This window comes from Dryobates pubescens, chromosome 1 (assembly GCF_014839835.1).
Source record: "Dryobates pubescens isolate bDryPub1 chromosome 1, bDryPub1.pri, whole genome shotgun sequence".
In the NCBI taxonomy this organism is placed as follows: Eukaryota; Metazoa; Chordata; class Aves; order Piciformes; family Picidae; genus Dryobates; species Dryobates pubescens.
The window spans coordinates 16,624,560-16,645,593 of record NC_071612.1 but is presented as its reverse complement, the minus strand read 5'-3'; the positions used below and the strand labels follow the sequence as shown (position 1 = coordinate 16,645,593).

Here is a 21,034-nt window from a genome sequence, read left to right as displayed (position 1 = left end):
AGGTGCTGAATGCTTATGTCTCATTTCAGAATAATATAAAGAAAGTTTGAGAAACTAATTTTACACTTCAATAGAAGTGCAGTGGTTTCTAAAAGGAAAAGTGTGTTCAGTGAAATGACTGTTAGGCAGAAGAAGCACAGAAGCATGAAGCTACTTGTATTTTGCCATTTAATTAAAAAACTTCCTCAAGAAAAAAGCCAGACTGCACATATATTGTATTATATAAGTGTGTAGGAGGATGTAGTTAGGAAATATGGTTGAAGGAAAGGGTGCTTCTAATCAGAGTGCATGAGAGAGGAGAGAGAACAACGAAATGAAGCAGAAAGGAAGGAACTGGTACTGAAAAACTCATCCAAGTTGAGCAAAAAAAAAAAAAGGCAATAGAGGATTTGGAACATAACTTAGTTAAATTTAATACTATTTCTGACTTGTTCTTTGTGTCACTAAGAGCTCAGTTTTGGCTGGACTGTTTTATGCCAGGCACTGTGCAAATGACTATCTTGCTTCACATCCACCTTCCTGCTCCTTTCTTCTCCTTCCCTAACCTTAAACATAAGAATACAAATGGAGGGAGTATAGGAAGCTTCTGAATCAGTATGGCAAACATTTTTCCTACTTTAAAAATAAAGATAAAAGTAAGTGGAGGGAGGAGAATTGTGAGGCTGGTTTGGGATCAGCTCTGATTTTTCTTGGACACCCTTGGCTTTCACGGCGAGGTTCAGATCAGCTCAGTCTTGCTCAGTGATAGCATTTTGGAAAACGTACTGAAGCAGTGAAACTAGGGTTCAATCACTTGTTTCAAGGCTGTTAGTGAGGTTAGTTCTGTTAAAGAACACGTTTCAAAGCTGCTACAGTTGTCTGTGCAAGAATTCCTGATTGAGTTCCTATTTTGGCCTTTGTAGAAGAGTGCACTCTGGTATAACACTCTTCTCCTTTTATTCTCACATTTTTCAAATGTGTTGAAGCTACACTGTGAGTCTGAGTACTGTGTTCAGGATTTCAGATCTCTCATATAAACAGCTCCTTGGACAGGGCTGGCTTTAGAACGCCTTTCTTAGCTCTCAAGACCAAACCAGAGGAAAAAGCGGATCATGTAGAGGAAGGTCTTTTAGATTGATGAAGTGTTAATGGATATAAAATGCTCTGTGGTGTAAGAATGTACACAGAAATGTACCCCAAGTTAGTGATGGGATTTGGAGGCTGTGAAGGAGTAAGACAAAACAGATGTACAACTGAGACACCATAGGGTGCTTTCTGTACGGCAGGGTTCCGATGATAATCTGGGGATGACTGAAAGACTGCGACTGTAAGAATAAGATCAAGCCACCAAAACAATGCAAGATAGTAGACCTATGAAACAGGTTTTCCAGAGTAGATGGTGGAGTGAGGAAGCAGTATTAGATGACAATCATAAAGAAGGGAAGACAAAGGATGAGAGGATGAATTTCTTCTGAAAACAGGGCTGAAGAAGAAAAAATTGCATGCCATTCTGAACCACAGACTGAGGCATTGCACCAGCCTCAGTGGGGGTCAGGTCTATCTCAGGTCTATCTCACTGAGGCTTTATTCTGAGCATAGGTGGGCAGGAAAGGATCCAGGAAAGCAATGAAATGTACTGGCTGTTGTGAGTAGTGGTAGGCGGAGTTGTCATGATGCTGAAGCAGATCTTTGTGACACTGAGGAACAACCTTCTGTCTACTCTTCATACTGTCAAAACTGAAGTGGTTCAATGCATTCTTCTCCTGTGTGTCTGTTAGGAGTAACTCTACTGCCTTTGGTGCCTTGAGCTTGGGTATCCTTAGGCTTAGGTCACTAGGTATTGCCAGATCATTTCTTTCTGGGACTGTGACTTAGTAATGGTGCTTGTCTTTACAGTGGCCTGTTCCTCTTCTGCTGCTGTGTTTGGTTCCTGGCTTAATGCAAGGCCATCTTGCTGGTGCCTGATCCTACTCAGTGTCTTCAGTTGTACAGGGCACTGTCTGCTCTCCAGGGGAGCCAGCTGCTTGCTTCTCTCTATGCAATAACTAGATTCTCCTCTTTTCTTCTTGGCTGCTTGTGTTGCAAACAGCTCCAGCTAGCTAGCTTTCCATCCTGGATGAAATGTATGGGTGTTGGCAGAGGAGGCTTAGCAATTGCAAACATCTTGGAGTGCCATCTATTTCTTACAGCTCTCACCTGCTTCCTAGCAGTACATTCCTCCGGTGTCATTTGCTTTCCCTTATCCAGCTAGCATTGGCAGGGCAATGTAAGCAGCGGACCCTGCAAATCTGTGGAAATCCACCCAATGTTTAGGTGCTTACTGGGGCAAGGCAGAAGATCTCAAGCTGCACCAGGGGAAGTTTAGGCTGGATGTTAGGAAGAAGATCTTCATAGAAAGAGTGATTGGCCATTGGAATGGGCTGCCCAGGGAGGTGATGGAGTCACCATCACTGGAGGTGTTTAGGAAGAGACTTGATGGGGTGCTTGGTGCCATGGTTTAGTTGATTAGATGGTGTTGGATGATAGGTCGTACTCGATGATCTCAAAAGTCTCTTCCAACCTGGTCTAGTCTACTCTATTCTAGCAGTGGTGATGACTCCAGCAGTGCAGTGTACTCATCACTCTGGTCTGGTGGGAAGTGCAATCCCTTCTCAGAGTCCCTGCTGATGTTCTTGTTTGCCAGATCCTGCCACAAGCAGAGTTGTTGGCCTGTAATGCCCTTTCTTGAGGGCTGGCCGTGCTGTTTTCCTACAGCATGCAGTAACTAAATCTGGAGAAGGATGGGTAGAATAGAATAGAATAAACCAGGTTGGAAGAGACCTTTGCGATCATCGCGTCCAACCTATCATCCAGCACCAGCTAATCAACTAAACCAGGGCACCAAGCACCCTATCAAGTCTCCTCCTGAACACCTCCAGTGATGGTGACTCCACCACCTCCCCAGGCAGCCCATTCCAATGGGAAATCACTCTCTCTGTGTGAATTTCTTCCTAACCTCCAGCCTAAACCTCCCCTGGCCTAACTGCAGTGCATACCCACGTTGTGTGTCTCTTCCTAGGAAGAAACAGAAGAAGACAGTGACTTGTCGGACTATGGAGAAGAGGTGGATGGGAAAAGGGACTCCCTTGCTGAACCATGTTTCATGCTGATTGGAGAGATTTTTGAGCTGCGAGGAAGTAAGCTGTATACCTACTTATTTGCTACTGGAATCTCTCAGTCAAGGAATCTGGGGCACTCTGTAATTTGGATTATTTTTTTTCCCCCCCTGTTTCAATAAATGGAAATGTTACTGCAATCTGTATAGGCAGTTTGTCTGGAACAGGGCTGTTCTTCAGTAGTTTACAGCTTTGAAGCTTCCATTCAAATGTGAAATTCCAGTATAACATGGCAATAAAAATGAAAGTAGTAGGGGAGAACACTTGCACTTAATGTTGTTGAGTTCTTAACGTAAAACTTCTGGAATAAATAGAGAAGTACAGAAGCACAGCAAGTTAGACTGTATGAATTGTGAGGAAAGAAAGGTGGCTTTATTACAGAATATGCCACTGACAAAGCTGCATAATTTTAATGTCCATTTAAAGTCTATTTATGCATGTTTTCCAGTTTGGATGATAGAAAAGATGCAAGGATTGTGGCATATTTCAGGACTAGGGTTTTTCCCCCCTGCTCCTTTACATAACTGAATGATGGTAACAAAAAACCCTACTTCTGTTTTTGCATCCACACTTGATGCCCTATAAAATTATTTACAGGGTAACTAGTGTTGGATGATAGGTTGGACACGATGATCTCGAAGGTCTCTTCCAACCTGGTTAATTCTATTCTATTCTATTCTATTTCTATTTCTATTGCAAAATGCAGAACCTTCCAAGAATGGCAGATGTGTGTCCCAGATATAGACCTTCTTGTGCTGGTGGTGAGCTCCATGAAAGGAAGATGAACCAGGGATTACTAGGGAGCACTCACATTGTGTCTTGTATTTGTAATGAACAGCTGACTGCTTGTTTGAGTGAAAATGTTTTCATAATGTTAAAGATCACAGAATGGTAGAGGTTAAAGAGTCCTCTGGATGTCATCTAATCCAACCCCCTGCTAAAGCAGGTTCACCTAGAGCAGGTTGCCTGTGACTGCATCCATGTGGGTTATGAGTATCTCCAGAGAAGGAGACTTTACAACCTCTCTGGGCAGCCTGTTACAGTGTTCTGTCACTCTCAAAGTGCTGAAGTTTTTCCTTATGTTCAGATGGAACCTAATTTATGCTCCTTGTACTGTGCTGAGCATTACTGTCTGCCACAATTCCCTTGACCTCCACCCTTTAGATATTTATAACTGTTGATAAGGTCCCCTTTCAGCCTTCTCCAGGTGGAACCGACCCAGGTCTTTCAGACTTCAATTGTAAGAGGGATGCTTCAGTCCCGTAATCATCTTTGTAGTCCTCCACTGGAGTCTCTCCAGTAGTTCCTTGTCTCTGTTGAACTGGGGAGCCTGAAACTGGACACATTACTCAAGAAATGGCCTCTCCAGGACAGAGTAGAGGGGGAGGAGAACCTTCCTCAACCTGCTGATCACACTCTCTTAATGTACTCTAGAATACTGTTAGCCTTCTTGCCCATAAGAGCACCCTACTTGCTCATGGCGAACTTGTCCACCAGGACTCCCAGGTATTTCTCCTTGGAGCTGTCAACCCCTAACCTGTACTGGTGCATGGGTGTATTCCTCCCCAGGTGCAAGACTCTACACTTGCCCTTGAACTCTCCAGCCTGTTGAGATCTCTCTGAATGGCCTAAGTAACAGGGGCTGTGTCAGCCCCTCTTCACAGTTCTGTATCATCAGCACACTTACTGAGGGTACAGTCTCCCTCAGCCAGGTCATTGATGAGTATGTTGAACAAGACTGGACCAAATGATCACACTTTCTGATCTCTGTCATTCAGCTAGTTCTCAATTCACCTCAGTCCACTTCTAATCTTTCAAAGATGATGGAGAGTAGCTCTGCATTTCTTCTACCAGCTCCCGTAGCACTCGTGGAAGCAAGATACTTCAAGAGAAATGAAACTCATGTTCAATGAGTGAAATTGTAGAAGGGATTTTAACAGAGATTTACTGTAAGGCTGGGTTGGGGTTTTTTGAGGGGAGGAGGTGGTGTGGAAGGAAAGGTTTTGGACACGATCACAGGCTCCCTAATGTTATTACTCTCTTGATTTTTATTTTCTGTCATTTTCCATTGTTCCAGTGTTCAAGTGGGTCAGAAAAACCTTAATTGCACTAGTACAAGTCACTTTTGGAAGAACTATCAACAAGTAAGTAGCAGTTACTTTACCTAAACCTGCATCATTGTTCTATGAAGAAAAGGCTGAGAGCAGAGTTGTTGAATAAAACAGTATGGGCATTCTGTTGCACATGATAATCTCTGCACTTGTTCTGTGCAGCCCAGTTTGCAAAGTGCCTTGTGTCGATCAGAGAGCACGCAGACGTGTGAATTATCTTTCTTCTTATTTTTAGCCCTACAAAGGGCTTTGCTTTCGGAAGAACACAGTATTTCATGGGAGATAGACTTACCAAAGAAGACCCCTTTTTTTCTCTTTTCATGAAGTGGCCTTGTGTATGTATCTTTAGATATATATCTCTAAAACTACTTGCTGCCCTGTTTTTCTCAATGGATTGGCTCTGAATGGCTTTTACTCGTTTGTGTTTTATCTTAAAATCCCATGAAGATCTTTGCCAGATGTGAAACTGGGTTTTCATTTTAAGTAACTCCTTTCAAATCAAATATTTCTCTGAAGTGATGTTCATACATGATGAGAACCACTCATTTATAACATGAAAACTGTACACATGCAACAGTGAGGTATTTTATCATAAAGGTATTTTTCTGTATCATTTAAGACACATCTGTCAAGTGAGGTCTGGAGCAGACTATGAAGTGTGCTTGTCTGTACACACCTTTCATGTGGAAAGCTGTTTCACTGGTCAGAAAAACATTGGAAAAGTATTCCTTTTCTTGTCAGATACAAAAGCCTACAGTAAAACTTGATTCAGTGGAGCAGGCCATGGACACAAATACATTTTCCATGACTCTTCCGTCGTTAGTGATACTCTTACAAAGGGTGATGTTGTTCTTCTGCAAGTTTGTGAATCTGTGGTTTCTGTAGCACTTTCCATAGGCAAAAGGCCACTGAAAATCTGATGAAATGCATGATTTCTGCTTTGTGTAGCAGTGGGACTGTTACTCAGGTAGGTGTCATAGCCCAGGAATCAACCAGCTGAACAAGCTGTTGCCTTGTCCAGTCAGTGACTAAATCTGCACATGCTAGCATGGCTTTTAAAACTGTGTTATGTAGTGGTAAATTGGACAAGAGGTGATATGGGGAGTCACACAGTTGACTCTCAGTGAACTGATGGTCTCTGACAGTGTTTGCTCACTGAGTTTTAAATCGATGGGTTAATTTGTTTCATACACTGCTGATAACCAGCATGAAAAACACCTGAGAGAGGATAGAGTGTGTGTGAGCACAGCATGCATGCAAAGTTGCTGTACAATTTTTACATGCTGGTTGAATTTTTACATTTACCTATTTTAAGGGTTTCAGCTGTACTGTGGCACAGCTGGGCAATACTGCCTGGAGCCTGCTGTCTACCTCAGACTGTGCTGCAGGCCACACTGAGTGCCTACAGCCACAGGAGGAGGCTGCTAGCTCCATTTGTAATCCCCTCACTAATGTGCTGTGCTTTCATCAAAACTCCATCTGTTCTCCCACTAGGCACATCTGTGCACCAACTAGTTTGGAGCTGGATATAATTAGTGGATTTTTATGTCTTTACCTAGTGGAGCCTTTGTACTGCCCATCCTTGAAATACACACCTTTCAGGGTAGTACTTGTAATTTCTAATCTGTGTTTGTAGCTTACACTGGAATGTAGTCTTCTCCACTACTTCTCCATCACTTCCAATGCTTTCGGGAGTGAAAAGAATAAATCTGCAGACACTGTGGAAAACCAGCTCTGATGTGCTGCCTTCTGCACTTGTTCACAGGCAAATCCGTGACACTGTCCACTGGATGTTCAGTGAACCAATGCTTGTTTACTACATTGGTGTGTTTCGAGATGCTTTTTGGCCAAATGGGAAGTTAGCTCCACCACTGAGAGCCAAGAGTGATGAACAAAAGCAAGAGACAAAACAGAGAGCACAGCAAAAACTACTTGAAAACATTCCAGGTGAGATCACTTCTGTTGTGCTTAATCATGGATGTAATAACCAGCAGGGAAACCGGTTAATCAAATACCATTCTGCTGCATTTTAGAGGTTTGCCTGTGGAGTTGCAAGTTACGGTTATTTGCATAAATAAGGATAATTCTGGCCTCATTCTTTGCCTTTCCTGTCTGTCTAGTAAAGGGCATGGAAAATACACCAAGTCTTGCTGTACTTCTGTATGTAGTATTTATAAAGGAATCTAAGGTGAGTCAAGGCTTCCTCTGCTGGTTGTGAACAAATACCAGGTAGTTCTGCTACCTGAAACTACTTGACAAACAGGGAGAGTGGCACCACCCCAATTACTTCTTCCTCTTGCATTTCCAAACTGAAGAGGGAGGTCTGTCCATGTTTTCAAGTACTTTCTTTTCCCTGCCTTTACCTTCCCAAGCCCAGGCAGCTTCCTCTTCAGCATGCATTTGAAGCAACATTCTGAGATGCTCCATCTCATCCCATTTCAAGGACAGGGAGTACAGTTAAGTAATTATGACCCATGAAAACCCAAAGGCACCTAGCTGAGAAGAATCAAAATTCATTCCCTTCAGTGCTTGGAAATGCACTTGAACATACATTGAATGCTTTTTAAGCCCCCTCATCTGAACAGAATGTACTTTTAATAACCTGGTTTTGTGTCTTTGCTGAGATCTCTTACATCCCCTTGCACTAGGTTGTCTAATCAACTTTTACTGCAAAATAGCAGCAGGTATGCATACAAAATACTTGATATTTGATGTGTAAACAACCCTCCATTTGCTCTCTGTGTTATATACTCACCTACTTCCCTAGAAGAGCCTTCAATGATTCATTTGTGCTTCTCTTTCTTCCTGAGTTTAGAGATGTCAGGACATAGCTGAATGCACTTTAAACATGAAGCATTAAATCACTATTTATTATCTAATCAAAAATACAAATAACTGACAGAATTCTCTTACATACTTATTCATGGGAAGAATTTTCTGTGAAGATTGAGAGGCAGTTGAAATGCTAAATCTGTTTGAACTCTTGTAGGAATTTTGTCCTTGTGGCTGAAGGTACAGTTCAGTGGATGTTGTAAAAATATGAGACTGAACCCGACTCTGTGAACTACCTAAAAGGCAAACTACAGATCATGTTAAAACACTGAAAATGTCACTGAGATGCATACACTATTATTTTACTTGGGTAACTAGAGAATAAGAATGACTTTTCAATCTGTGACCTAAGTGACCTGTGTGTTTCTAGAAGGTTGCTGAGTGGGAACTATATACCCTGTAACCAAGGGTAAAGAAGTGCAGCGGTTCTGTTTCTCCTCCTTTATGGGTAGTAGCATTAGCTGGAGGTTTTGCCTAGCGTGAGTGAAACAATGTAAGCGGAAATAACATTTGTTACAGATACTCTGCAGAGTCTTGTTGGACAACAAAATGCCCGTCACGGTGTAGTGAAAGTGTTCAATGCATTGCAAGAAAGAAAAGCTAACAAGCATCTACTCTATGTAAGTAGCTAGAGAAGTAGCTTTGTGACTTTATATTCCTGTTAATTGCTGAGCTCTGCTCGCTCAGTGTTAGAGCCTAGAGTGTGTATTTGTGCAAAGATTTCTGTAGGACTGTTGTTCCATGTGCAAATAACTTTTATTTTTGTTACTAAAATGTGAAATAAGTCAGAAAAAAAATACACTTTGATCCATTTCACTGATTTTGAATAACAAAAAACTTAAAAACCAGTATTGCTTTTGTCTAGAAGAGATCCTTTACCACACCCAACTTGCCTGACTTCATATGGCGCAAACTAATTTCTTCATATAGCTGAGAAAAATAAACATGCTTTGGAGAATCCTAGAGGAGAGCTCCACAGCAAGGTCACAGTTAGGTCATGATAGCCCTTCAAAGGTCCCACTCCTCTCCTCTTGGGGTTGGGACTGGTCAGAGCGTGCAGCTAGATCCCAGTATTATGTCAGGCTCGTTTCCTGCAGCAGCCAGTCACACACTGCAGCCTGCTCATGAAGTGCATGCCCTGGAGCTTGGTTATTTATGTAGCCACTGTGGCTTCAACGGAGCTGCACCAGTTACTACAGGGTGGGAATTCCCTGTCTGAAAGCAGCTGCCACTGTCATTTGCCTGCTTTCAGCCTTAAGACATGTCTCATGTTATCTGTAGGGCACTTGCTAGCTTCAGGATGCAGTTGCATGAATGGTCCTGAATGACTGCTGCTGTTATCTGTGATGCTCTAAGCATGACAGAAATGAAAAGGAAATTCTCTTTTGGCAGCTGTGCTCACCTGAACTCTTCTCTGTTTTTCAGGTTTTGCTGGAACTGCTGCTAACTGAACTGTGTCCTGAGCTAAGAGCTCATTTAGAGCAGCTTAATGCCACTTAGGTTTGAATCTGCACAGCTGGACCACTAGAGAAATGTCTATGTCCAATAATAGACATGAAACTTATTTTCCTCTTTTCCATAGAGGGCTGAGGACTATGATTATTTTTAGCATTTTTTTCTTTCCTCTTGATTTTTTTGTGAAGTAAACAGACTTGAAAAGATCTGATGCTGTAGTAGGGTAGACAAGAAAATGCCGTATAGTTGCCAATTTTTATTTAAATGGTTCTATTTGACTACTCTTCTGTTTCAAACATGGATTGAAAAGTAGATGTTCATATAAGCTGAGAGAAACCAGAACATATTTTAAACATTTATGAAAAGAAATTTTGCTTATAGTGGTTAACTTAACGAATGTTGTACAGTTCTAATCTCCTCACTCTGAGGATCTGAGCATTCCTTTTTCTCTTGTGTATTGAAAAAGCCTTGTTGTGCAATACCACGTGTAAAGCTCTTGTGAAAATTTTATGAACTTTTGTTTTTACCAAAGATTTCCCCTAGTTTGAAGCATTTGTAAGCAATAAATAACACAACTGGATTGCAGTACCTGATGATACGGCTGTACGGACAACTAACGAATGAGCTGGGCAGCACTGGTTTTGTAAGGAGTATTTACATTACTTTGAAGTCCGTGTCAAAAATGTGTTATAAACTGGTGTCCTAACAGAATGCCTGTGTTACATGTTAGTTCTGAGATTAGTGCTTATGAATTGCTTCTATGAATGATTAAGTAGACATTTAATTAAACTATTCTAATAACTCCCCTGATACTACTCAGGGCTGTTTTATTCAAATACCCCAATTTCAAACCACCTTCAAATCTTTCCCTTATTTTATACAAGGAGAGGAAAAAAAAACAACTGCCTTCAGTGTTGCTGGTTTTTTAATTTATGTAAAAAGAAATATGTAAATATGGTCTTAATGCACATCTAAATAATTAAACATCATCAAAAATCCCTAGGTGACACTTACTACTTTCTTTTAACTCAGTACAGTTGTGCTCTTAGAAAACCTGCTCACAGTTACACCTGGCGATATTGTAAGGTACATAAAATCCATATGCCCTGTTTAAATCAGTGTCTTTAGGAACATCTAGCCCCATGGTCCACCAGTTTCCAGAATGCTGAAAGCTGCAACACAGCCCTAAGCAGTAAGCCAAATTGTGCACATGCGAAGTTCTACAGGTACATAGGTATTTAGAAACGTGCAGGCTCACCCTAGCAATCAGTAAAATTTACAAGTGGTTAATCAAAGTATCTTTTACCAAAAGATTCAGCACAACGCTGCTCAGGCGTACCCACTCCTAACGGGAAGGTTTGCAACTGTCCCTCGTACAAACAGAGGCCATGTGGACGCAACAGGGCTTGATATTGGTATTGTATATATTTTAATTCATTAAAGCTAGGTTAGTTTTCTTTCCCAGTCCTTAAGTCTCCTTCTCTCTTATTGCCTCTTTCCCCTTGGGAGGCAGAGAGGAAGGGAGATGGGTAAACAGAGAGCATCTGTCATTTGTCTAGTGCCCAGCCCTAACCCAGGACAGATTTTATTAATACCCTTCACCCCTCCCCCCCCAACTTTTTTCTGGCCTCAACTCACAACTTTGAGATTAAAGAGTCTTATGCTTCACTGACTGAGCTAGTGAGGTGGTCACATTGAGGACTGAGGAAGACAGACCTTGTGCAGAGGATGTTTATAGTGAATGTTTCCATAGCAATGGTGTGGGGGGTTGGTTGGTTGGTTGTATTCTTCCATAGCTCTGTAAGTAGTATTTTCTGGTTTTAGAAGTTGAACATGGCTTGAGCTGTAAAGCTCAATTTCAAGCTTTGAATCTGTGTAGTCTAAGAGTACAAAATCTGTTGACGTAAGTAGATACAGATGCCTAAGAAAAGCACGTGGAAAAAAGTACACACATCACTAGAAGAGATGAGATTTCAAAATACTTGTGACCTGTGAATGGGTTGTATGTGAAAAACAGACAAGTTTGAGTTCAAGCTTGTCAGAATACTGAAATGTAATGTTTAAATACTGAAAAATACAGAATAGGAAACAACCACTTTTATTTGGTTTTGGTTTGACTCCTGCACTGTATAGCAGTATTACACGAAATAGACACAGGACATCTGTTCCACTAAAATGTCCTTAATAAACCTTCAGTTTTCAATACTGTCTTAAAAAGTCTGCCTTTTCCTCATCTCAGTTAAAGAAAGAGTATGAGTTATTTGCTTTCTCTTTTTTCTCAATAAGTTGCTTTAGTAATTTATGGAAAGCTGAAAAGCAAGCAGCAAGTAACAAACAGTCTATAATTGCAGGAGATTAAAGATGGTTTATTGTAGGAAATAAGTTCTTATACCAGTCAGGGTTAAAGGAAGCACTAAATTCTCCCAAGATTAGCTTTCAGTTCAAGGTCGATAGCAACACCAGGATCCAGAAGGCATGCCTTTGAAAACAAAGAATAGGCAGTTCTCGTTTATAGCTAAAATAAAACTGTCTTGTCCATTTAACATTAATAATGTCTTTTTTGTTGGCATTATCTGAGACAGTCGACTTTGTTAAAGTCTTAGAGCTAATGTATTTAGCTTTAGATCCTTGTTTCTCATGGCAGGTAAGGAAAATCCAGTATTTAAAATGAGCACACTTGACTGTAGTGCTAGGCTTGGTTTCTTTGTTTTAATTCTGTTTGTCGCTATGGCATGTGTTGGCACCACAGCCAGAAATAGAAATGCTCAGACTGGATCAGTGTGATTCAATTCACATCATCTATTTCAGCACCCTGTGGCACACCCATCTCTCTCTCCTCTTTCAAAACCTGACTGCATCCAAGAAGGGTAGGTCAAAACCGCAGCTGGGCTGTTCATTAAAGCAAACAGGATTTTAAACGGCTATAATTTGTACAGTTAACATGAGTGATTTTCCAGGTACAAAAGAAACTGAACACACCCACAATGCTTATCTTTTCCTTGTTACTATTCCAGGTAGCTTCCTTGTTTATTTTCTGTTCTTCCTCTTTTGTTGTTAATGTAGAGATGCACAGCACCAGTCAATGGAAATCATTGTGTTTTATACTAAGAAGCTAGTGTCACTCCTAGCTCAGTCTCAGCTGTAGAGCTAGGGAATGAGCAGTGAAACCTGTAATTTTCTTTCAGTTGTGGTGGTCCCAATGGAAGACAGTAGGAAGGGCCATAGTTGTACGAAGCCATTTAATCCTGATGGGCCTCTTCTATGCCTTAGAACTTAGCCAGGACTACTGGCTGCAGTGTTCCTGACACCTCAGCATACATTCCTTTCCTGATCTCCTCCTCATCCTACTCTCTATAACACTTTTCACAGGAGGAGGACAAATGTTTAAAATGTATGTATTCGATGGGTCACCCTCTCTGCTAAGCCTTTTGTATGGGTGGCTTCCCTGAGTAAGGAGCCACAAAAGTCATTTGGTAATTTACAATTTACATAACTCTCCATTTCTTTGGCTTGCACCAAGCTGGACACTGAAGCATTCTACTTGCAGAAACAAATGGTCCCTACATGCACAGAGGTCCCCTCTGTCTCTCTGAAGCACAGATCTAATCTTGCTACACTCCCTTCAGCTGGCATTGTCATCTTGCCTTTACCTTTATGCATCACTGATACTATTTAGTAGATTCACCTTCTAGAAGCCATTATTGATCTTTTTCTTTAAGCAATAAATCTTCAACTTCCTAACTTTCAAAAAATGTGACCCATTTTTTTCCCCATGTACCAGGAACAGCAGATGCTCAGCTGCTACTGAAAACATAAAAATAAGCATAACAATTAGTTATGACCCATTTAAGTATCATTAATGAAGGCTGTTAATTGTTAGAGAACCTAAAATAGAGGGAAAGTTACAATTTTTCAGTTTGAGAGAATCACAGCAAATTCATTTGGGATAAAATTCTTCGAGTCAGGCTCCAGGGAGACCTTACAGCAGCCTTCCAGTACCTGAAGGGGGCCTACAAGAAAGCTGGACAGGGGCTACTTACAAAGGCATGTAGCACAAGACATGGGGCAATGGTGCTAAACTACAGAGGGGTAGATTCAGATTAGACATCGGAAGCTCTTTACTGTGAGGGTGGTGGAACACTGGAACAGGTGATGGAGGCCCCATCCCTGGAGACATTCAAGGTCAGGCTTGATGGAGCTCTGAGCAACCGGATCTAGTTGAGGATGTCCCTGTGTACTGTAGGGAGGTTGGACTAGATGACCTTTGAGGTCCCTTCCAACCCAGTGCAGTCTTTAATTTACTTATTTATCTAGCAAATTACCAAGCTGTCTGCTGTGGTGATTATCACAGATTGTCTTTTTCTGTTTGGCAGGATATGTTGTTTGCTTAATTAAGACTATTTTTAGTAGTTCTCAATATACTCTTCACTCTTCATTTCCTTTCACAAGTTTTGTTGTTTGCTTTAACCAAACAGCACATTTAAAGACTCAAAGCCAAGGTATCACTCAATTTCATGACAGCCAAATAAATCTGTAAGACTTTCCCAGCTTACCTTAGAATAGTATCTTTTAGCAGCATCTTGATCTTGCTGCACACCTAGGCCGAGCTGGAGACATCTAGCCAAGTAGAAAGCAGCCATAGCAATCCCCTTGGCTATATATGTAGGAACACAATCAGTTACTGCTGCTAGCGTATCAATGTCGTCATTTTCTGTAACCCTGGGGTGGAATTTACAACATTAGGTTAGATAATGCCATTTCAAGCAATAAAATAATCTAAGCAATATTTGAAATTTAATAATTTACATTTACATCTTTATCCAAAACAGGCTGAAATTTACATGCATTCAGCATTCTTCTATTCAGTATTGGATTTGTAGTTAGTCTTATTTGAATATTGTTACATTCAATAGTAAGTATTAGTTCAGCTGTGCATAATCACAATGTGTGTACATAATGTAACAAACTGCATAGCTGGTAAGAACATAAAAGGACAGGTTTTAGCAGAAGAGGTATTGATGGTTGGTATAACTGGTTGTACTACTGAGATTTTTTTGCCTCAAAGTAAACTAAAATCCCAGTAAAGTGAAACAGTTTCAAGTATAGTGGCGGAGTATCTTTTGGTTCAGAAATTGTCACTTTTGGCTGCAGTAGGGGATTTCATTGCTATTTTCTGCAGCAGTGACTGCAGCTGATGAAGTGCACTGTTCACTTGTCTGAATAACCTGCTGTGCAGCACTGGCTTGTCTCGCTTGGAGCATATCCCCTCCAGCCAAGCTGGACTGAAGAGCTGTCAGTCTTTTTACAGTGCAAGAGGAAGAGGAGCAGCAGTTCAGAGAGGAAAACAAGCCTGTTCAGAAATGAGGGTAGCAAACAGCTGAACCACCAGAGCTGTCAGGGTACAGCTTCTGTAAGATGGAAAGTTGTGACATGCTTATTGCTGGGCAGCAGAAGCCTCATAAACATTCCACAGGAAGCTGTGTTTTGCAGCATGTATAACAGTCAGTCTATCTGCATTTTATTCCCATCAAACTAATAATCTGATTGATGGACTGAATGTCCAATGCACATGGGGCAGCTTTGGAGGTTCTCACAGAAATGTGCTGTTTGTCAGTACTGGCACCAGCATTGCTGTTTTCCTCCCTGACGAGTCCAAGATACAGAAACTTGATACATACTATGTTTAATGGTGCAGCCTATACCAGCAGTCACTATTTCTCCAGTACACAAACCACTCCAGAGTATGGAGGTAGAGCAGCGAGTCCCACAGTGTTTGCCTGTGGACAAGCCAGTGAGTGCTGCCTAGCTGTGGCTCAGGCCAGGCCACCTAAGCAGGTAATCACCAGAAACCAATTGTGTGCAGATGCCTATTTTGTGGTCCAGGCTGAAAATGTCCCTGTAGTATGCAACCCCATAAGCAGCAGCCAATGAAAGGCTGAAGGGTGATAACTTTGCACTGTCTGCAGGAGTACTTACTGGTCTCAGACTGTGCTGTTTGGAGTGCAGAACCCTACCCACTATCAATGTGTTTCAGAGGACACAGGAACTAGACTGGTGCACTGGGCAAGGAAATGAGGGTGGCAGAGAGTGGGCAGGAGTCACATTGTGGGATGTGGAGAACAGAGGAATACTTATTGGGGGTTAAAAGGGAATGGCAAAGGCAGAAGTCCAAAACAAGTTGTGAATTGAGATGGGAAAGCAGGGTTAAGCATGGATTTCTACATGGTCTGCTTGAGATTATAGTTCAAGGCTGTTTTGCCTCAACTGTACTGAAAATTGAGAACCTTATACTATTAGTTCTGTCTGTGGTTTGCTATTCCTTGAAGATGAGGTCTTGCAATTTGTTATCTCAAACATCTCAAGTTTGTGAGACAAAGGCATGAATGTAGTCATTTTAATCTTGAGTTTCATGGTCTTACATGAAGGACTATAGTAACAAAGAAAGTTAAAATAGCTTCACCTTTTGGCTAATGCAGCAGCTGTTGAGTAAAATTTTCTTTTGTAATAATATTCCACAAGATGGCCTTGAGCATAGATGTTTCCACGTTCTGCTGCTTCTCTCAAACACTCCAAAGCAGCCTTAGTGTTTTGAGATATACCTTGTCCATAGAGATACATAACACCAAGGGCACCCTGTGATTCCAGATTTCCATTGCCACATGCTTCTGAATGCCAGAAAAAGGCCTAAACGAGAGGAACAGCGTTGGAGTATATATTCACTTTAGCTGCTGCTCTTGCATACTGTTTCCATAAAGGCTTTTACATTAACCAGACCATAAGAAGTGTTGGTACATAAAAGAAAGCAGAATCCCTGTAGGCTTTTAAACCTGCTTTGTTTACTGTCAGAGCTGTCAATCAGTGACAAAACTTTATGCTATTATATCATCTTCCCTGATACTCCCAATAAAAAAAAAATAAAATCTCAAGTAGCAGTGTCAAGTGAGTCGAAGTGAGGGATTCTGGCCACCTGTTCTTTCTGGCTTACAGGAATGATACTGCCTGTCAGTATTAAAAATGCAGTTTTCAGATTCAAATGTATCACTGTAGGTCTTGTGAAATTAAAAAAACTTAAGTGGGATTCATGCAACTCAAATGGTCAAGTGGGCTTTACCTTCTTCAGGTCTTTCAGAACTGACATAGAATAAAGCATTCCTAAAGCAGCCTGGGCTTTCACACTTGCTTTTGGGTTCCCATGGTCTGCAGCAGTAAGCCACAACCTAAGAAAATGGGGACAATGGAAGTTGAGGTAACAGCATCTTAGCATCTTGGACTCATCTGGAAAATTACCAACTGCCATTACCTTTCAGCCTCCTTAGTTGACTGCTTAACACCACAACCTTCATAATGTGCTCTGCCCAGATTGTATGCAGCTGCAAACTTCAAGTGCTTTGCTTTTGGGGAATCAGAGTCAAGTATTTTCTTCATATATTCCACTCCTTTTTCCTAAAATTGAGATATGTTAATTATTACATTCAGAAGATTAAATAAAGCACCAGATAATCCACTACCTTCTGCAAGACAGGTAATTTTTCTTCTGTGAAGAAAAACAGCCACACTGATAGGGCAGTCTGGAGAACAGTGTCAGAATCTAGACAACCTAGATTTTTCATTCTGATGTATTTTTAATGTGAACCCTTTATTTATAAATGCTTATCTGATACTAGACTGCTCTCCTTCATTGGTCAAAAGACCACTAAAAAAATATTCCTGTGCTTACATAACTGAACGTCATATCCTAAACTTGCTTACGTTTGCTATTTTAGAATAGCAAGGCTGGGGTCAGAGTGGCTGGAGAGCAGTCAGGTGGAAAGGGACCTGGGGGTGCTGGTTGATGGTAGGCTGAACATGAGCCTGCAGTGTGCCCAGGCAGCCAGGAGGGCCAATGGCATCCTGGCCTGCATCAGGAACAGTGTGGCCAGCAGGAGCAGGGAGGTCATTCTGCCCCTGTACACTGCACTGGTTAGGCCGCACCTCAAGTACTGTGTCCAGTTCTGGGCCCCTCAGTTTAGGAAGGATGTTGACTTGCTGGAGAGTGTCCAGAAAAGGGCAACAAGGTTGGTGAGGGGCTTGGAGCACAAGCCCTATGAGGAGAGATTGAGGGAGCTGGGGTTGCTTAGTCTGGAGAGGAGGAGACTCAGGGGTGACCTTATTGCTCTCTACAACTACCTGAAGGGGGGTTGTAGTGAGGCGGAGGTTGGTCTCTTCTCCCAGGCAAGCAGTACCAGAACAAAGAGGACACAGTCTCAGGCTGCGTCAGGGAAGGTTTAGGCTGGAGGTTAGGAGGAAGTTTTACACAGAGAGAGTGATTGCCCACTGGAATGGGCTGCCTGAGGAGGTGGTGGGGTCGCCGTCGCTGGGGGTGTTCAGGGCGAGGCTTGACAGGATGCTTGGTTGCATGGTTTAGTTGATTGGGTAGTGTTGGATGATAGGTTGGATACGATGATCTCAAAGGTCTCTTCCAACCTGGTTAATTCTATTCTATTCTGTTCTATTCTAATTCTGTGATTTTCTTCCCACTGCATAATTTATCTGAAATCATAAAGCATCCTTAAGAGAAGGCAAAGGGATACAATAGCACATTCTGAAATTCTTCCATTACAAATACCTTAGCTTCCTCGTGGAAAAAACACAGAAGTTAAGTAAGTAAACAGAGAATACTGGATATGAGCAACTCTATGGTGTATCATCCTAGGGCTCTGAAGTATTTTGGATTTACATGGTGAGGATTTAGAATGAATGCCCTGTTTAAATGCACTAGAATCAGTTCTTCATGAAAGGTTCCTCTTTCATTCACCTGTTGTATTTTAATACACACATTAAAAAAAAAAAAGGAAATAAACTGCACTAAAATATTTGCAAGTAACCCAGAGTGGAAGTTATGCAGGCATACAGAACAAACCAACCACCTCTTAAAAACCAGCAGAATCTCTTCTGCTCTAATGCTAATCCTCTGAGCACCAGACAAAAAAAATCTGATTTAATACACAGTTTGGCTCATTTTCTTGCCCTCTTGTCTTGTAATCTACCCTTCCTTTCGTGACATTTGTGTTCTCTCCTCATAGGATCGTGCTTTCCAATAAATCAACTCTTTTATTCTTATTGTAGTAACTCATTCCTTTGTCTTCTTTTTCTTTTGTGGTAATGTAATTTTTCAATTTGAATTCTTCATGTTCTTGTAATTCCTCATTTGTCTAATTTAAAAACACCACTGGCAGAAGCACAATCTTTAGTATCCATATTAAGAGAACAGAGAGTACCTTGAAAAACATCTTTGTGCAACAGATGTTTTACGCTGTCAAATGTTTTCCATCTCTATACCTTTTACTTGCATTTATATACACTGCTTATTAATAAGGAACAAGTGAATAGCCATTTTTAAACAGCTGCTACACAAAGTACAACAAAACCTTTAGAAGTTGTATTTTAAAATACAAATTACCTATTTTTTTCAGCTAAATCTGTATTTTTGAGAACTCCTGCAGCCCAGAACCCTCTGGTTTTAGTTGTGGCTTGTAAACACCTGTGCTTTATGAAACTTAATTCTAAATCAAAGGAATAATCAGGCTTAAAAAGAAATTCTTAAAAATTAGGACCTAATATTAAAAGAAAAGTAAGAAGAGTACAGGTAAATAACTCACAGGGTCTTCTTTAGTGCCTAGGCCATCATAATGCATGACACCAAGCTGATACATTGCTTGAAAATCTGTATCCTTGATTTTTTCAAATTCTGCTAATGCTTCTTCATACAACCCCTGGGAAAGACAGAATAAACAATCAGATACCCAGAACAAAGCTTACATCAGCTCCACTGTACACTCTCTTGCCGTTCTTCCTAACAGGAGCATTTCTGTCAAGAACAAAAAACTGCAACCACAGAAGTGGCAGAAACTAGAAATGGGGTAAGTCAACAACTACAAGAAAGCTGGATAGGGTGGAAGTACTTGGGGCTTCCAAATAATTTTGTTTATTTATAAATCCTAAATGTAAGTAGTGGCACATAACCATCCATCATCTCTGAAACCAAGACATTCTGACAACCTTTCTTTCCATCTTTTTAGTTCAAGGAAATAAGAGTAATTGAGATGCCCAGCCTATCTGACATCTGTTATTAATTAGATGAGCCATTCTTAAACTCTTTGAGGGTTTAAGAATCTGCTCTTATATCTCAGCTAAAGACTGGGTTCACAAAGGCTAAACTCAAGATGTCTGAAGACTTTATGGACTCAGCTGTCTGCCCCATATATCTTATAAATGCATCACCTGCAACAGCTGAGACCTTCACTTCTAAGAATCTTTGAGAATATTTGCTTCTGCATCAAGTCAAAGAAGAAACTATATTTTAAAATACACAGCTAAACAACTGCAATGTAACAGTTAACTGACTCTGGTGTCCTTACTAAAGTATTTCTATGCATGCATGTAAGCACACAAAGTAAAAGCAATATGGAAATAAGAAGGTTCTTTATACTTTTCCTTCCAACCTTCTGTATGTTTTGATAAAACTACCAGACTGCAAAAGCTTAAGGGGAACACCTGGCGATTTTCACTTAATCACAGGATGTTAGGGGTTGGAAGGGACCTCTGGAGATAATGAAGTTCAACCCCCCTGCCAAAGCAGTTTGACCTAGGGCAGGCTAGTCAGGAGCGTGTACAGGTGAGTTTTGAAAGTCTCCAAAGGAGACTCCACAACCTCCCTGGGCATTCTGCTTCCATGCTCCACCACCCTCACCGTAAAGATGCTTTTCCTCATGCTGAAGTGGAATTTCCTGTGCTCCTTTGTGTCCACTGCCCCTCATTCTGTCACTGGGAATCACTGAAAAGAGCCTCCTCTTCTTGACACCCATCCTTCACATATTCGTACACATCAGTAAGATCCCCCCTCTCACATCTTCTCTTCATTAAACATTTTAATGGCATAGGCGTCTCTTGTATTTCTATTTGTTTGGGGTTTTTTTGCATCTTCCCCCCCCAACTAGCAGTGAAACGTCATCTCTGTAATATTTACTTAAAAGAAGCAAACCACAACCTCTTCATAGCACAGCTGTCCTCTCAGAAAACACGCCCGAGGATCTCCATCTGCCGCTTTCTTCACCAGCAGTTCCTCTGCTTTTGCAAATAAAGCATCACCGCTGCAATTCTCTGCTTAAAAATAAACATTTGTTGAAAAACATCAATAACCACAGTAAAGGTCTGGTGGGGTCCCCTTTTTGTTCCATTTTTTAAAAGACCATGATGAAAGAGAGGACTATCGGATAAAAAGGTAAAGTTCGGCGAAGACAACCTCACCCTTGTAAGCGTTAAGTTCGCAATGGAAGATCTTAACACTGCATCAAAAGCGAAGAGGGGACTTACAACAAAGACCTTTCCAATGCCTGCCGGGGAGCGGCGGCGCTGGGGCAGCCTCAGAGGCCCGGCTCCGGCCCGGCCCGCGGGCCGCTACCGGGAGGGCTGAGGGGCGGGCGGCGATTCCCTACCTGGTGCCTCGGCGGCCGCCCGGGGCAG

General features: G+C 41.4%; 2 protein-coding genes across 2 annotated transcripts in view; one reads left to right on the top strand and one right to left on the bottom strand.

The window, feature by feature from the left end:
• SNX25 (sorting nexin 25) overlaps window positions 1–11,017 on the top strand; it is an 87,944-nt gene extending 76,927 nt beyond the window's left edge. The window contains exons 15-19 of the mRNA XM_054161899.1: window positions 3,038–3,155; window positions 5,212–5,278; window positions 7,011–7,192; window positions 8,597–8,697; window positions 9,503–11,017. Of these exons, the coding sequence (XP_054017874.1) occupies window positions 3,038–3,155; window positions 5,212–5,278; window positions 7,011–7,192; window positions 8,597–8,697; window positions 9,503–9,577 (543 nt within the window). The 3' untranslated portion in view covers window positions 9,578–11,017. The remainder of the gene's footprint in view (window positions 1–3,037; window positions 3,156–5,211; window positions 5,279–7,010; window positions 7,193–8,596; window positions 8,698–9,502) is intronic.
• Window positions 11,018–11,905: 888 nt separating this feature from the next.
• LRP2BP (LRP2 binding protein) lies at window positions 11,906–20,664 on the bottom strand. Its single transcript, XM_009910880.2, has 7 exons — window positions 20,559–20,664; window positions 19,171–19,284; window positions 16,833–16,975; window positions 16,644–16,749; window positions 15,993–16,216; window positions 14,086–14,251; window positions 11,906–12,011 (listed from the first exon to the last, which is right to left on the bottom strand). Exons 2-7 carry the CDS (start codon window positions 19,222–19,224, stop codon window positions 11,946–11,948), a joined length of 759 nt encoding a protein of 252 aa, XP_009909182.2. The 5' UTR covers window positions 19,225–19,284; window positions 20,559–20,664; the 3' UTR covers window positions 11,906–11,945.
• Between the last annotated feature and the right edge of the window lie 370 nt (window positions 20,665–21,034).

Bases quoted from the DNA above. Each gene is read 5' to 3' on its own strand.
- LRP2BP (XM_009910880.2), bottom strand. From the start codon at position 19,224: ATGTATCAGCTTGGTGTCATGCATTATGATGGCCTAGGCACTAAAGAA. The intron at 16,750-16,832 runs GTAATGGCAGTT...CCATTTTCTTAG, and splicing joins TCAACTAAGGAGGCTGAAAG to GTTGTGGCTTACTGCTGCAG. The intron at 12,012-14,085 runs GTAAGCTGGGAA...TTGTTTTCAAAG, and splicing joins CTAAAAGATACTATTCTAAG to GCATGCCTTCTGGATCCTGG.